This window comes from Athene cunicularia (assembly GCF_003259725.1).
Source record: "Athene cunicularia isolate RWA chromosome 5 unlocalized genomic scaffold, athCun1 chr5_part4, whole genome shotgun sequence".
Taxonomy (NCBI): Eukaryota; Metazoa; Chordata; class Aves; order Strigiformes; family Strigidae; genus Athene; species Athene cunicularia.
Window position 1 is genome coordinate 685846 of NW_020799104.1, and position 15895 is coordinate 701740.

A 15895-nucleotide genomic window follows, 5' to 3' on the forward strand; every position below is an offset into this window, starting at 1 on the left:
TCTGCAACGTCAACTCTTACACTGGTACCTATCATTGAATCACTTAATATCAGATTACCCTTCTTTTAAAAGTCCTGATAGATAGAGTAAGCAGTAATGGAACTTGCACATTTCATCATAAAAGACACTTCCACTGTTCTGGAAAAAAAATTTCAATGTTTGTTTACTTTTTATTAAGAACTTCTTTCAAAATGGCTGTAACTCAAAGGATAAAGTTGTTTCAGTCCAACCTCAGTGACAGCCACTCTGTTTTGAAGTTAAGCAGAAAGTAATTTAAAAGTATATTCACATTACTGAGCCAGTAATGAGGGATGGCTGTATTTGAACCCCAAAGTGATCTTTTACATCTTTTGTTTTGTTTGCTTTTTCTCCTTGTTGTAATACTTAAAATACTCCTCTGGTTTCTCTGATTCTTGGCTGCTGTTTGCATTGATTCCTGGTGCATTTTGAAGTCAACTATTACTGCATATGCTGTTTAGTAAGTTTTAGTAAGTTTTGAATGTGAGGAGAAGCCCGTATCAAAAGTGCTTGTGAGAAAAGTGTTATCTTTCCTTTTTTTGCTAGCTTGGCCACAGGTTAACAAAGTGAATGTGAATATATTCATTGGGATTGTTTTTATTTGTTAACGAATCTATGAAGCTGCTAAATCAAGAGAGAGATGAATATGCCTTAGCATGTTAATTTGCTCATAAAATTTCAGTATTCCTGTATTTAAATATTTACTCTATATTTATATTTTTGCCTTTTTCTAGGACTCTTCCTGTCTTAATATTTCTTTCTTTTTCATTTCTATTTATAATATCCTTTAGGTCGTCTTTTGTCTGAGTGCAAGAAACCTGAAAGTATGAACCTGACAAATAGTGTAAATGTTCTTTGTACATTCTTGTGCAGAGCATAAAATAAACATGCTGGTTAATTCAACCTTGATGATGATTTGTGGTTTAAGTCAAAACTCAGAATTCAAAAATGGAAAGGTAGATTTGCCTATCTTATTTTCATAAGGTTTGGGGAAATACTTTTTTCCCCCACTGTAAACTTCAGCTGACTCGAGAGGAACCTTGACAGGCTGTATGAAAGTGAGGTTAAGTCTCCAAAACCAGAATTATTTCAAGAATGCGTACCCAGAAATCACACTTCGCACTTAGGAGTATCCTGAAATTTTGGGAGACTTCTGTTCATCCTTCGGTCCAAAGAAAACTGTTGAAAAGAGATTGTAAGTTTGAATTTTGACCTTACATACGTAATGCAGTAGTACATACAATTATTCAAACACTGTGTAGAACCTAAAAAATGCAAACTGTATTTAGATGCTAATATTTGCCTGTTGCACTTAACAGCATTTGTTAAAATGTTAATGTCATGTAGACTTACAAGATTCATAAAGCAATATAATGTACTCTTGTTTGGCTCTATGACAGACTGGAAGGCACATTTTGATGACAAAATGCAAACTGAACACTACGTTCACAAACCTTTCTGAATGGGACTCTAAGTATAGAGCTAATATAACACATTTGCAAATACATGGCTCAAGTGTCTGCTTGACAATCCCAGTATTGCTGGATTGTTACTCTGGGAGATTTTCACAGCCTTTCAGATCATGTGTTGCTGCTTGGGGTCATCTAACACTGAATTTAGTTTGTCCTCTTGTTACTGTGCACTTGATGGCATGTCATAACTATATCCTTTTATATGGATATGTTATGCTGAAAAAATTTACCAAGAAATGGGAATGTCAAATGTCTCTGCTTTAATATTTTACTTTGATAAGCATTCATTCAGTATTTCTGAAAGTAGCAGTAGTAGGGCTGCCTGTGCTTTGGGTTGTAGGCCCGTGTAATAGCTGTGGTTTTGCTTCGCCTGTCAAAGCCTCTATTCACAAGAACTGAACTAACTAGCGAGACACGGAGTTCCTTGCTCTGCTGCCGTGAGCCATCGGCAGAATCCAGCAAATGGTCAGTGGGAGTTACATGCGAGCACGGGGTGGGATATGGGATCAAAAATCTGTATTTGTAGTCTGATTTTGTTATTACAGTATGTGCCTGGTATATATTTCAAATAGGTGAAATAGGAATTTTCTCAAGCATGTTGGGACATTTGCTGTTAGCACAGGAGTTTGGAAGTGTGAAACACTAATGCTGATGTGATGGATGCTTGCTTATATGCTCCTGTCTATACTGCTGCCTGGTACTTTTTATTTTCTAATTTACCTCTGTTCTAGATAGAAGTTTATATTTCAAACCCAAGTCACTTCACGTGTATGAGAAGAGGAATTAAAAACCCCAGACCAACAATTTTCTATTTTAACATCTGCTTCCTGTATTGACATTTGCATAAATGTTTGCTTTTGTTGTAAAAGGATTTCTAAATCTGCAAGTGTTTCTGGTGGGGTTTTTTTCTTATGGAGGAAGTGTGTGAAGTGTCCAAAATTTAATACAACTATAATCACCTATGACATGTGTTTTAGGCAAGTGCAGGAGTTCAGTGAGTTGCAGCAAATCTGGATACTGTACAGCAGCAGTGCTGCAGTGCAACATACACCTCCAGTACTTGGACCAACAACCCTCATACTGCCTTATTCCCAAATAACTGAGAAAATGGTCAGAAGACTTTATTGTTACGGGATTATTCTGTGGTAGTCATTCTAGAGGTGACTTGGCAGTGTTCACTGTTGCTGCTGCATGATCAACCGTTACGTTACTGGCAAGTCAGTTCCTGAAGCATGTGAAGTAGCAGAAACTTTATGTTGCTTGACAGATACCTAAGCAGCCATATCTGACACACAAATAACAGGACCAAGAGACTTGCGTAAGCGTAAAAAACTTCATGTGAAAAACGTGATCAACTCTCAGAGCTGCAGAAATGAGATACTTTGGCTGCTCATTAAGCTAGTAGAGAAAGCCAGTGTTAACTTTGATATTGAAATGGTGCATTGCTAGGGTTTGTTTTACACACCTTTCTGGCAAAAATTGGAAGTAGCTTTTATCACGTGAGAAAGCCTGTAGAGGAATATCCTGTTAATGCCGAAGGGGTTGTTCCTGTGGCACTTCACTGGCTGATGTGGACATTCAGATGTTGTCAAGTCTTACTGAAAAGGTGACAGTATACTAGCAGCGTATTTTTAGCGTGATGATCAGCTGGCGCTTGAAACGTGCTGATTTGTTAATTGCTGTTGCATAGGACTTTTCCTTACATGTGTAAACAGAATTGCTGCTTGGACAAGCAGAAGTCATTTGTACTCAAAATATTTTTATCTGACTGTAAGCATCTACCCCTGACTGACAGTTCCAGTTAGGAGCTCGTGCACTTCACATTCTTTTAGACAAGACCAAAATTGACAGTCACTTTTCACAATCACAATTCACTTTATTAATAGACTGATGATGTTCAAAACATGATGCACAACTTCTGTCAAGTTTCTTTAGTCTCTCTGTCTCATTACTTGGCAGGGTAGTACTTTTACAAAAAGCTTTGTGCTGGTCTGTTGGAAGTAGAGGCGGTATGAGTACATTATAAATGTAAGTGTGTGCCGTCAAGATATCTGAATGCTTTTATGGAGTGAGTGTGTGTTTGAAAGCAATGCATACTTCCTTCCTTCATGACATCGTTCTGTAAATGTGTACAGCAATAGCCGAATGATCCACTTTAAGCATGGTTTTGGTGCCCTCTTGTGGTACAAATACCCTGTACCACATGAAATCAAAAGTCTTGGTTTTTACATCCTCTTAAAATAAAACGTGGGGAAAAGGTATTTGATCTTTTAAGTGTATGGATTTTCCTTTGTCCCTCAGCACTTAAGTTCTTACAGAGTTAATAAGCTTATACCTTTAAGCAAATTGACCTGAAGAGGAGAGGTTGACCTGAAGGAGAGTCTCTGCTTGAAACCCTAATAGTAAGCTTATGGACAGATTAAATAACTTGTTTAAATCAACATCACAGTCTAAGCCTCTGACTCTTAACTTGACAGCTGTAATCATGTTGAGTTCCCTACAGTGATTTCAGGTACACAAACACTAAGCAAAGCTTCACATACATTTTCTTTACAATAGTCTGTTAAAACAGAGACATGTGAAATACTTTGCATGTTTAAATGCACCTTTCACTTACTCAGTGATCCTCTGCAAGCTGTGACTGACAAGGGGCTGCTGAATTTTGATTCCACTTAGTACAGATTTAGACATTTTTAGACATTTTTATCATAATAGCATTTTAGTTTCCTCCTCATCAAGCTGTGTATCTTGTTCCTCCAAGGAGCGCTCATCACAGTGTTAATAAACAGGTCGAAAAGGGGATGTTTACTCTTGGGGTGAAGGGTGTTGATCTTAGCTCAAAATTTGATCTTGTTTTAGTTGAAGCAAGAGGCCAGAATCTGCCAGTTGTATAGGATTCTGAACTGAACACTACTGTCTAAAATTCAGCTTTTTCTTTCTTTGACTTGCATATCATATAAAGGCAGGATTCTTGAGTGCTCCCGAGCCTTACGTAGACCACCACAAATCTTTAGTACTCTTATTTATGTGATTATATTAATGGAAGGGATGGGATCTCTGACCATTCATATCTCTATTGCTTTTACTCTCTCTCCTTTGCCTTATGGGAAAGTTCATCTTTATAAACAGAGTAGTCAAGCCTGATAGGGTTTTTAAACAAGCAGAATTCTGTGAAGCACACAAAGCTTGTCAGAGCTCTCAGAAACATATCATGGCAAATGTTTGCATTGTCATTTAAGAGTAGCATAGAGAAAATGGGTTCTGTCTTAAACAGTAGCAGTCCTAAAATCGGTGTTATCATTTGAAGTTAAATACTCAGTTTCTTATTTTTTCCCCCCAACACACACATGCATGCACCCGTGTGCCTATTGTTCAACCTGCAGGTTCCACCTGAGATCTGAAAATCAAGCTGGATTCTTTCTCCCTCCAGCATTTCTGACAACGCAGATCATGCAATGTCAGTCCATCTGAAAGATCTGTTGGTGCTGCAGAAGTGGAATCCGGGTCACTGCACTTGCGCTCTGTGGTGCTAAAGGAGTAAGAGGAGGTTAAATTGTACTTGTGTAGATTGAAAACATCTTACTGAATGCAGGCAGGTGGGAGATAGGGAGAATGAGGACTGCTTTTTGTCCTGTTGGACACAGACATCCCTAAGGGGTGGGGGTGTCAGGAAATGTCAGATGTGCCTCTGACTGGGAGATCCTGGAGAAATCTTCTGTGAGAATGTGCTCTGTGGGAATAATGTGACCCAATTATTCTTTCCATTTTGTGCCTCCATTTCTGCATCATTAGCCCAGCAAGGGAAGAAGCAGTTCCTGCCATCCACCTTTGCTGCAATAATCATGGCATTTCTAAAATTTTAGTGCTGTGATCAGGAAGACAGTTGGCCAGATGCAGTGTTTCTGATATTTTTTACTACTTGGCTTTGGTGCCTACTGTATAAATCAGATCTTTCCCTGAGAAGTCTTAGTCTAGCATCTCTTAAGTGGCTGAAGGAAGTTGAAAGCGAAGGACCTGACACTGATAGTGTTGCGTCACGCTCACTGAAACCTGTCTTTCCTTTCTTTTGCATTTGCTAAACATGCTAATGGGTGAATTTGGTCTGCAGCATCTTTTTATGCTGACATTAGGCAATTTCTTTACATCATGGCTAGCTTACATACTTACTCTGCTTATTTACAGCATGACAGTGTACCTAACAAGTTCTCCCAACAGTCATCAGTCTCGCTTTGCATCACGCTCTGTTACGAATGGTGTGCCTGCAATATCTAGTGTTCTTTAGTGTATTTATTTGTTCTCTCTTTTCCCAGGATCAGAAGGCTACAGGCTAGCAGAGGTGGGAGAAGAAAGTCATGACCTCAGCTTCAGGAGTAACTGAGGAAATGGGCATAGCACAGTGGAAGGCAATTTAGAATTTTAAGAGAGTTCAGTGAGAGTTTACTGATGCAAAACTATTAATATATGAAGGAAAATCAGTACAATATTCAACTAAATATGACATTTCCCATTTTTATATGCCTTTATAATGCAGATGATTCTTCATGATATGCGGATCATTCAGTTACTTCAGCATAACTACATGCTTATGTGGTAGGAAGATCATCGGGGCAGAGTGGAAGGGAAAAAAGGTTCTCTTCCCAATTGAATTTTTCAAAACCTGCTACCTTCAGTTATCAGATATATTAACATTTCCCTGCAATGTTTTTGGTGCTTTTTTGTGATAGGGATGTAAAGAAAATGAAACATGTTTGCTTCTGTCTGTGTCTTCATCTCTTTTTAGGAGGCTGCTTTTGCTAGTGGTGATTTCGTGCATGTAGCTGCTAAAAATTCTTACTGAACCTGAACAGTGTGCACTGCCCTAGAGCTGGACCTTTTTCAGAAGGCCCAACAACTGCATATGTTCAACAGCCCTTTTAGGAGGAATAGTAATTTCCCAGCTACATCTCCAGAAAGATGGAGCAGCACACAGACTGAGTTAGTGAGTTGGTTTAAACATGTGATCCCCACGTATGGGAGAACTGACAGCGTGTAGTGCAGTGTCATTAACAACATGCCAAGACCTTGAAGGCTGTATTCACTTGACTTAAATCTGAGAACTGGTAAAGTGGTGATGTGTAGCCTCAGCCTGTAGTGAGTCATGTTGAGATTGTCTCAAAGCAGCATGCAATGCCATGTGCTCAGATTAAAATGAGCACTGCATGCTGAGCCATGGAGTGCCAGGCACTTAACTACCCCTGATCTGTCTGCTTTATTGATTTGTTTTTTCCTTTTAAGGTTGGTTGCCTGGTTCATCTGAGTTTGTGTTGTGCTCTGACTGTCCTCAAAGCTTTAAATCTATCATCTATTCTGGCTGCTAGTGACTGAAACTAGGACAATTCAGAGTTTCCCTAGAGGAAGAGATTGATGCGTCTTGAATGCAGCAGTTTTGGGGAGAAGGGACATTCTTCCAAAAATTCCTAGTCTTTCTGCAGGCACTGTTCCATAGCTTCATACTATTCTAGCAGTGTGAGGAGAGTATTTTCCTGTTGAATCCTAAACTAGGGTGGTTGGCAGTATTCTTGTCAAAACCTTCTACAGGTATTCCTTACCTGGACTCAAGAAAAGAGTAATCCGATTTTGTTCATTACTCCATCAAAACCAAGATTATTTTTTTTTATCTTACAGCAACAACTCTGCTTCTTCATGAAATTGTATAAAATGTGGCCTGTCAGACAAACTGCTAAGCATTTTTAACGCTGCCTTAGATTAATAAGGGGCATACCTGCCTGACCAGTTAACACACTGGTTTGCTGTTTGAATGTGTCAGTGTCTCTGCTTTGATCTACAGTTAGGAGGAGATTGAATGGATATCTATCCCAAACCAATCTATAAATTGTCATGGATCAAGTCTGACTCTTAATCTGCTTCTGTTGAGCAGTATAACCTAGTGAAGAGATACGCAGATAAACGTAAATACAGCCTTTCCAAAATATTTTTCTTAAAATAAAAAATATGAAATCAGGGCCCTGTGGAATACTGTTTAAATCCCAATATATGGTGCAAACTTTACAGTGGTAGTCAAAAGACACACACTTAAGGCCATTACTTGGCTTTATAGTGCCACCCCTGTATGTTGGGAGCAGTGGAAAGCTAACAGTAACTAGTTAACTGTTGTGGAATTCAAATACACGATGCTGTTTCTCATGAGTAGGTTACTGTTGTACTCAAAGTCCCTTTTAAACTTGAGTCCATAGGTATCACAGGATCTAACAAAATATTTAATGTTTAGCATAGGAAGAGGTATGATGAAGGAAAGATTAGAAAGAGAACGAAACAAATGCAGGCCACAGTTACCTTTGTGCTGGTGATCCTTGAACTGGGAACGTCCATGGCTTAATCAGAAACAGATTTCAGAAGTGCCTTGTGTGCAGGGACCTAATATTAGTAATTTGATATTCATAGCATACATTATACTGTAGTCTACTGTGGGTGAGTGTTTATTAAGGAATTAATGAGTAACTGTTTTCTCATCTGACAGTAAAAAAAAAAAAAATAGCACATAGGAGAAGTCACTGAGGACAGGCCTTTATCTTCAGAACTTAGATGTGCTTATTTCTCTTGCTCTCTTTCCATTCTTCCCCAAAACAAACAAAATAAATCAAGCTATTCTTGAGGCACAGTCTGAAGTTCAGACTGGAGTGCTGCTTACCTTCCTACTCTATATAGGACCAGGGTCCCCAAAAAGAGACATTTTCTGCTCTTTTTTTATCCACTGACAGGACTGGAGAATTTAAATTTAGATGTTTCTACATTTTGGGCCCTATTCCCAGGCATCATAGAGCAAGTTACTGCTTCTAAATGTGCATCATTAAAAAAACAAGCTCCTGTTTAAGTGGGTGGTGAAGAAGGAGGAGAATGAAATCTTTAGGTATTCAATCTCTTTGGTTTTCCCCTCCCTGTTTTTATAATAACTATGGAAGAGGTGTTGGGGGGGACAGTTGACATTTTCTACTCTGTTATAAAGTAGTCTACTGAATTCTTCAAGATGTTTTGCATGTATATCCCTTATTAAACTGCATTGTGTTCTAAGGTAAATAGGTTTGTCTTCCTCTTTAAATTTTTTTCCATGTTTTATTTATCACTTTTTTATATTTCATAAGGAGAATTTGTGTGTCTGTTTATCAGGAACTGCTCTGTTATGCAGTGATGAGGTATTTCTCTCACTTAATATGAACAAGAAATCTGGTTATGTGTTGTTGGCATTTGTATGTTTTGGAAGGTTTAATCAGAACTAATGTAATGAGACAAATACAGAATCTTTAAATCTGTAGCTAAGCCGATTTAGAGGCATCTTTTGGCTACAAATCAGATTTTAAAACTATTTCCCTACAAGTGAGAAGAATTGTTTTCTTATATAATCCTCTTAATTGAAAACCTGTTGTTGGAATAAATAAAAAAAAGAAAGAACTTTTGTACGCTTCGTTTTGTGTGCTTGAGTCTGTATTTTGACCACATAAATCATCATCCTGTTGTTTGCTATGCATAAAGCCAAAACTCATGTAGCACACTCCACTGACTACACGATTTTGAGCATGACTCTCATCATCTTTGAAGAAGGGCCACTGACTGCTTGTCTTAAGGGAGAAATTTAGAGAATTTAGGAATTTATGAAAATCAGCTTTTAAAATACTTCCTATTGCTTTTAATTATTCATTCTTTATACTTAGCTTATATTTTTCACTATGTCCTTACCTTTGAAAATTTTTATTTTTGTCCTGTAACTTCCAGTTTTGCAAAGGAGGGTTTGTATTAAAGGAAAAAAAAACTAAAAGTGAACAAAGGTTTCTGTGTGGGGAAAAAAAAAAAAAGTTAGTCTAAACCAAAAGTTTAGTCTAAATTTTGAGCATTACACTCATCATTCTCTGTCAGTACCTATATTGATACTTAATTTGAAATACTTGACTAGAGAGGGAATTTACTACAGTCTGTCCTTCATTATTCCAGAACAGTAGCAAAGGTGATACGTGGGTAGTAGATAAATTGGTTTTGGTGATTTATCCAGTATGTTACAGCTGTAAAAGGTACTGGAGGTAACAATAAGTTAAGGAGTGTAGTTGTGCCTTGATGAAACTATCAGTGATGCTGTTGGGTGCGGTGAGACTGACCAGTGGGTAGGCTGTTTGGCTTTTCCAGCCTGCAACAAGGCTTCGAACAATTTTATGCTTCTGCAAATGTAGGTTGCCAGTCTGCTTTGTATCTTTCTTGGGTCCTGTAGTGCACAGTGAATATGTATCAGGGCTCATGTACTTCTCTTTAGTTAAATTAGACCTGTCAAACATTCACAGGTCAGTACCGCATAGCCAGGTAACTGTAATTAAGAACTTAAGCTTTTCTTGTCCCTTCACTTCCCTGCTCTGTTTGTCACTTTGTTGATCATTTTTCACTAAAAGTAAAACGAGAACTCTGTTTTGTTGTTTGGGTTGGGGGGTTTTTTATGCTTGTGTGTGTGGAAAGCACCAGATTTTCTTTGGCATCGCTTCTGGAGCACAGTGCTGTTTTGGAGTTCAGTAGTTAATGGCTTGCGACCTTTCTGTAATGTTTCTGATGACAATCCTGTTCAGTCATAAGTGGTTTGCAGTTTCTGCTTTCAGAGCTTAATCATGGGATTCATTTTGAAGTGTAAATATGTATTTTTTTTCAGGAAAACTGTAGGAAAACAATGCATGAATTTTAGAGCAAAACCTTAACAGAACCTTGTTAATTTATAATTAAGGTGAGCAGAGCAGCAATAGCTGCTAAAGATAAGTCTCCTCTATTTCCTGCTCATTTGACTGCTTTTAAAACTCATCTCAAAATAACTGGCATGGATTTTTTTTCCCTTAACAAATGTTTTGCAGTCAAATACCAGTTCATATGTGATTGGAATAACATCCTTACTGTTAATGGCTCGGAAGATGTTTAGGAAATTATCATGTTCACCTTGAAACATCAAGGTAATTTGGGTATGCAGTGTGTTAATCACCAGTTTTAACACTGTCCTGAAATCAAAGTTTGTGTGTTATGTGCTGTCTGAAGGATGGTCTCTCAAACAGCACTTCCCCTTAACACTGCCCTGGCTTGTTAGTCATATTGCAGTGAAGTCACTGTGGTGCAGAAAGTAAGACAGTTCTTCAGGTGCTAGTTTGGCCCAAATCTTGATGACTGAGATCAAAGTAGTTTTAGATGCAAAAAAAAGGTTCTCGTAGGTGAGTTTATTCATTCCAGTTTATTTTTGTAAACCCTGGTAAATTATATTGCCCGTGACGTGAAGGACTGAGCAAGGCTTGTTCTATAAAAGTGGTAGGTGATAATATGCTGGTTTTTCAGTTTAATTTCTATACTTGATATATTTTAGCTTAATTCTAAATATGCAGTGTCACCCAAGCAGTGAGCACTCCTAAAATTTTCACATGACCTAAGAGCAGCATTAAGTGTTACTCATTTTCATGTGTAAAGTGGTAATATACCACCCCCTTTGACTCATGTCTCTCTATCTCTGTAAGCAGTGACTAGCAAAAGTAAAAAGACGACTGCTTATCGATACACTGCTCCTGAAAGGTCTGTAGATGAGACTATTTGTCTGCATGCAGGGTTTAAAACCCGTTTCCGTTAAGCTCAGTGATATGTCATTCCTGCTATAAAAAAAAGATAACTGCCTTTACTGAATTTCACTGTGGAGAATACTAGTTTTGAGCGTGTATCAAAAAACAAGTATGGAGTTAATAAATAACTCCTGTTAGCATCTTGGTTTCAGTTTGTTCTGTGCTCTGACAATTCGAGTATTAGGCTGACTTACATCTGTATTAAGTAGAGTTCTCTCTTTGCATTGTTTAGCTGTAAAGGGGCACATCATTTAAGTGACACTTATCTCCAGATAACTTGCATTTTGCATAATCTATTGCAAGTCACTGACTACAGCAATAGTCACTTGACTCTTGTAATCATTCATTCAAGAGATAATCCAGCTCTGCTTATTTCAAGTGGTAGGGGGAAAAAAAAAAAATCAGTATCTAAATTTGAAATGACTTGACTTTAGTTTTGAAGCATTATTCTGCCATTGTAGTTTCTAAATATGTAACAAAAAAAAAAAAAAGAAAGTTCAATTGTCTCATCATAAGAAGTTAGGAGCTAGTAATTTTCTTAGACCTAGTACATTGGAACATAGGTGGTAGTTAGAAATGCCGTATTTTGCAAGCTCTGCACTGACAAGTAAGGAATAAAAAGTTACTAAAAATTCTGTGCTGACCAAAGACTCTTGGAGATATTCTGCTTTTTATTTCTAATGCTGTTTGACACCAAATCATCTACCTTAGGTTGCTATATAGGAATCAAACAGTGGAAATATTTAGGGAGGCCTCATTCTCTCTGTCAGGTGTACCACAAGAAACAAACAGAAAAAGCCCAGGTAGTACCAGAAAAGTTTATATGTAACAAGGGAAGTTCATAATTGTTTCCAGGTGTGACTTTTGTGAGAAATGTGGCAATATGAAGTATCATTCAGAACAAATACTTGTTATCCCTTTATAGATAGAGCAAGTCTTCAACATAACTTACTGCATCACTTCTCTTTCCTGCTATTCCTTGCTACAGATGTCAACACTCTGGGTGTTCAATTCCTTACACTAAATGGATTTCAACTTAAAGAGTTTGCATATATCCAATTCCTAAACAAGAACTTAAGTTTGACTTTTTGCTTGGGGATTTTTAGCCCTAGCAAGTGCAGTAGGTACCACAGCTTTGATGGACGCTTGAGAGAGGTCCTGAAAATCAAGAAGGTGGTTAATATTAAATGGGATGATCTAGCAGATCTTTCCTATATTTAAAGTGTTTGTTGTGCTAATGCTGTACACATGCATTAACATCGGCCCCAAAAAATTAAAAACTAGAACAATATGAGAAATAGAGACCTTTAATATATAATACTGTATTCTGCTTTTGATCTCCAAGATCTCGATGTGTCAGTATTTGTTCTTTCTATCCAGTGGATTTGCTTTATAATTTAGGAACTATTCTCTTTTTTTTTTTTTTTTTTTCTCCCAATTTCTACATTAACCTGGCACAACCAGACTATTTATTTGTGATATTTCCATAAATGCCCAGACACTTAACTTTTCATCATCTCTATAGCATCTTTGTTTCACTGCCTGGAACATAGTAAACAGGTCTCATGATCCAGTTTCCTCTGACCTTTCTTAGCTCTGCAGAATCAATAAGGACAGTGGCAACAGCTGTTCTCAGAAGGTAAATGAGCAAGAAGGTAATCCTTCTCTAGTAAATTTTCAGGATGGAATAAGCTGGATTGATCAAGTACTGTGACGTAGTTTCAGAGTTCCAAGTTTTGTAGCTGCAATATCACTGTACCAGGTCTTTACACCTAGAATTCACAAGTGCATGTTTAGACAATCACGATATATATGAAATGTTAATAAATAATACATAGGTGAGCAGTTCTAGGATGGCAATCACTTTGGTCCTTCACACGGCTGAGGAGCTGTAAGTGTTGCAGTGCTACAACTGATGTTTTACAGCCGCTGTCTGGAGTTTGGGGGTACGTTGTTCCCTTGCTGCTCTCACACTTTTACCTGCTGATCCACCCTGCTGATCTTCAGGCATCCGGCTGATGCAAGCTGTGAAATCCTTGCTTGCAGTGTGTCAGTGCCACCAGCTTCACAGTACACTCATCAGAGATCTTGAACTTCCATTGGTTTTTCAGCCAGCAGGTTTTTTCCTCCAGTGACGTCAGACAACTGAAAACAGCAGTTTGAAAAAACTAGGGCACTCAGGTTTCTATATATAGCAGCTCTCAGATCCCAAGAAAGCCAATACTCTCATCCAGTCTGTTTTTAGCTGTCGGTGTTTGTAAATTAACATTAACAAAATTAGTCTTAAGTAGAATTTTAAGTGTCATCCTGTTTTTTTCCTTCTGCTTGCTATTTCCAGCTTTTTTCTTTTTGTGGTGGTTTTTATTTCAATGTAGAATAGTTGTCTGTTTTTCAATCCCTTTGCTTTTTTTCTCTGTACTAATGATGAGTTGACCTTCAGCACAGGGAATCGTGGTCATCACATTACTGAGAAGCACCTGACTTGCATCACAATCAGGCTGGTTTGATGTCAGACGGGAACTAGTTTCAGCTTTAGGGTTCTGTGCACACCATTTCTTATAAATTAAACATGAGGATCTCCATATATTGAAGTGATTATTTTATAATTTTTGTAATGAAAGCAATTAATTTTTTATTGATGGCATGGGGAGGTGAGGAGGGAATTAAAGAGTCAATGACTGATGGTGTAGGAAAGGCAGAGTATAACTGTGTGGCAGATGTTAAAAGTTATGAAGTTAACTGCTTCTGTTTTGTATATGTACTTATAACACTGACTTTTACATACAGCAGAAAAGGTAGGGCAAGAAATAGTTTTGCAAGAGGGTTTATGAATATAGTTTTATTTGTTTTACTTTGGTCACACACACCCACACCTAGAAATTACTGGGCTGTTTCTCCTCCAGAGATGCCACCAGAGTGTTCACAGATGCAAAAGTAGAGAGCATACAGCAAAAAGCTATAGTTTTACTTTTGCTGAGAAGTGTTGGAACAGGTTACCCTTACATGAGAGTTACAACCATTCTTGCGACATGGGATCATTGCATGGAGAAGGAAGGAGTCACTGTTCTACTTTATTCACATTCTTCGTATTTTATGCTGCCAGTTGAAAAAAAATAATGCTTTCCATATACATGGAGCAATACAATTTTCGTTCGTGAGGATAGAATGGGAAACATACTTGGGAATCTTGCATTTAATTCAAGCTTTCTTTGATTTGCTATGTGCTGCTTAATTGGTTTGTATATGTACGCTATTTTCACTCCTAAGTGACTGAAAAGAAGGAGGGGTTTGAGAGTGGCAGCTTTGTGCACAGTGCATGTTTTTCTCCGTGAGGTCAGGCTTTCCACGTGACAGTGGGCAGGTGGCCCAGCCCATGTCTCAGTCCCACAGCTGTGTGGTGGGGTTCGGGGCAGCTCCCTAGCCTCTCGCACACATGGGCAATCCTGTTTCTGCCTGGGCGGCTCTGGAGGTTGCCCAGGGGAGCAGCTCTCTGAACTCTTCTTGCCCTCTAAGACTGGCAAGTAATTATTATTAGAAAATCTGAGATCTTTAGTTAAAATGTATTTGAGATCAAAAATACTGCTACAAAGTTGAAGGTGGCTACCCTTTAAACTCTCTGAAGGCTTAACAGTGTCTCGCTGAAGGGTGCTCAAAGGCTAATGTTGCAAGTATGCAGCTTTTTTTTTTTTTTTTTTAATGGGCTCATCACTGGCTCTGCATTTGAATTTTTCCAATGTTATTCCTAGATCTTTGTATTTGGTGGAATCTGAGCCTGTAACCTTACCACAGAATTAGAGACGTTAAATTTTCAGCTAAATAAACTTCTGATTTTTGGCACAGATTAATACCCATAGCTTTTGTTTGTCTATTTAATGAGCTAGCCTTACCTACGTACTATCTGTTGTTGGCAGAGAAGATCAGAGCCTGGCAATCCCATATCAGTCTGCCTTGGCCCTTTTTCTTTTGCGCATAAGCATGGTGCACATTATGGTGTCTAAGTGAAGTTCATATGGCAGGCAACTCCCACGTATGGTGCAGTGTGTCTAAAAATATGCCTTGGAAATGCTCATTGGAGTGGCTACCAGCACACTAATTTTCTTCGTACTGTGTAACTTTCTCTCAAAAGATACCTGATTTTTCTTTCATTAGTTAGTTCACAGAGTGTACCCAATAATATTGTTTCTTGTACCTATTTTAGGTGATCTGCCTTGTCAAGAGGCAGATCAGCTTTTTAGTCATGGAATGAAGTCTTTGATACCTTGTAGAAATATTCTGTTAAATCCTGTGTAGAAAACTAGAAGACCGTAGCTTCCACAGTACAGCTTCTGTGCTGTATCCAGGAGGAGTGGTCTTACATGGTGTATCAGTAAACTTCTCTCTTTCAGGCCACTGTCATGAGAAAAATCCAGATGATGGTCATGACAAGGAGAAATACTTTGATGACCACCATGAGTCAGTTACAGCAGTGGCAGAAGGACTCTCTGAGGAAGGCACAGAAGACCCAGAAGTCCTTAATCAGAGTTCAGCAAGGGATCCCTCCCTCTTGAGACTGGAAAGTAAGTCAGCCTTACAAAATCAGTGCTCACAAATGAATCAGTTTCTAGATTTTTCAGAAAATCTGTCTTCCTTGCTGCACGAAGCTCCATTTTCCCACCCTCTGTCTGTAAAGTGAAAAGTAACCCTTAAAACCAGTTTAATTCTGTTCCCTGTTCTTTAAGTCTAACATCAAAATGCATGAAATCAAAAAACGAGATCAAGGTTAGATGCTTTCCAAGCTAAAAGATG

The 15895-nt window shown here is 38.2% G+C and overlaps 1 protein-coding gene across 1 annotated transcript in view; it reads left to right on the forward strand.

Annotated features, from left to right (window-relative positions):
- The window catches only part of TTC17 (tetratricopeptide repeat domain 17), a 49633-nt gene that overhangs the window by 20653 nt on the left and 13085 nt on the right, over positions 1-15895 (forward strand). The window contains exon 17 of the mRNA XM_026850933.1: positions 15496-15666. Coding sequence (XP_026706734.1) covers positions 15496-15666 — 171 coding nt within the window. The remainder of the gene's footprint in view (positions 1-15495; positions 15667-15895) is intronic.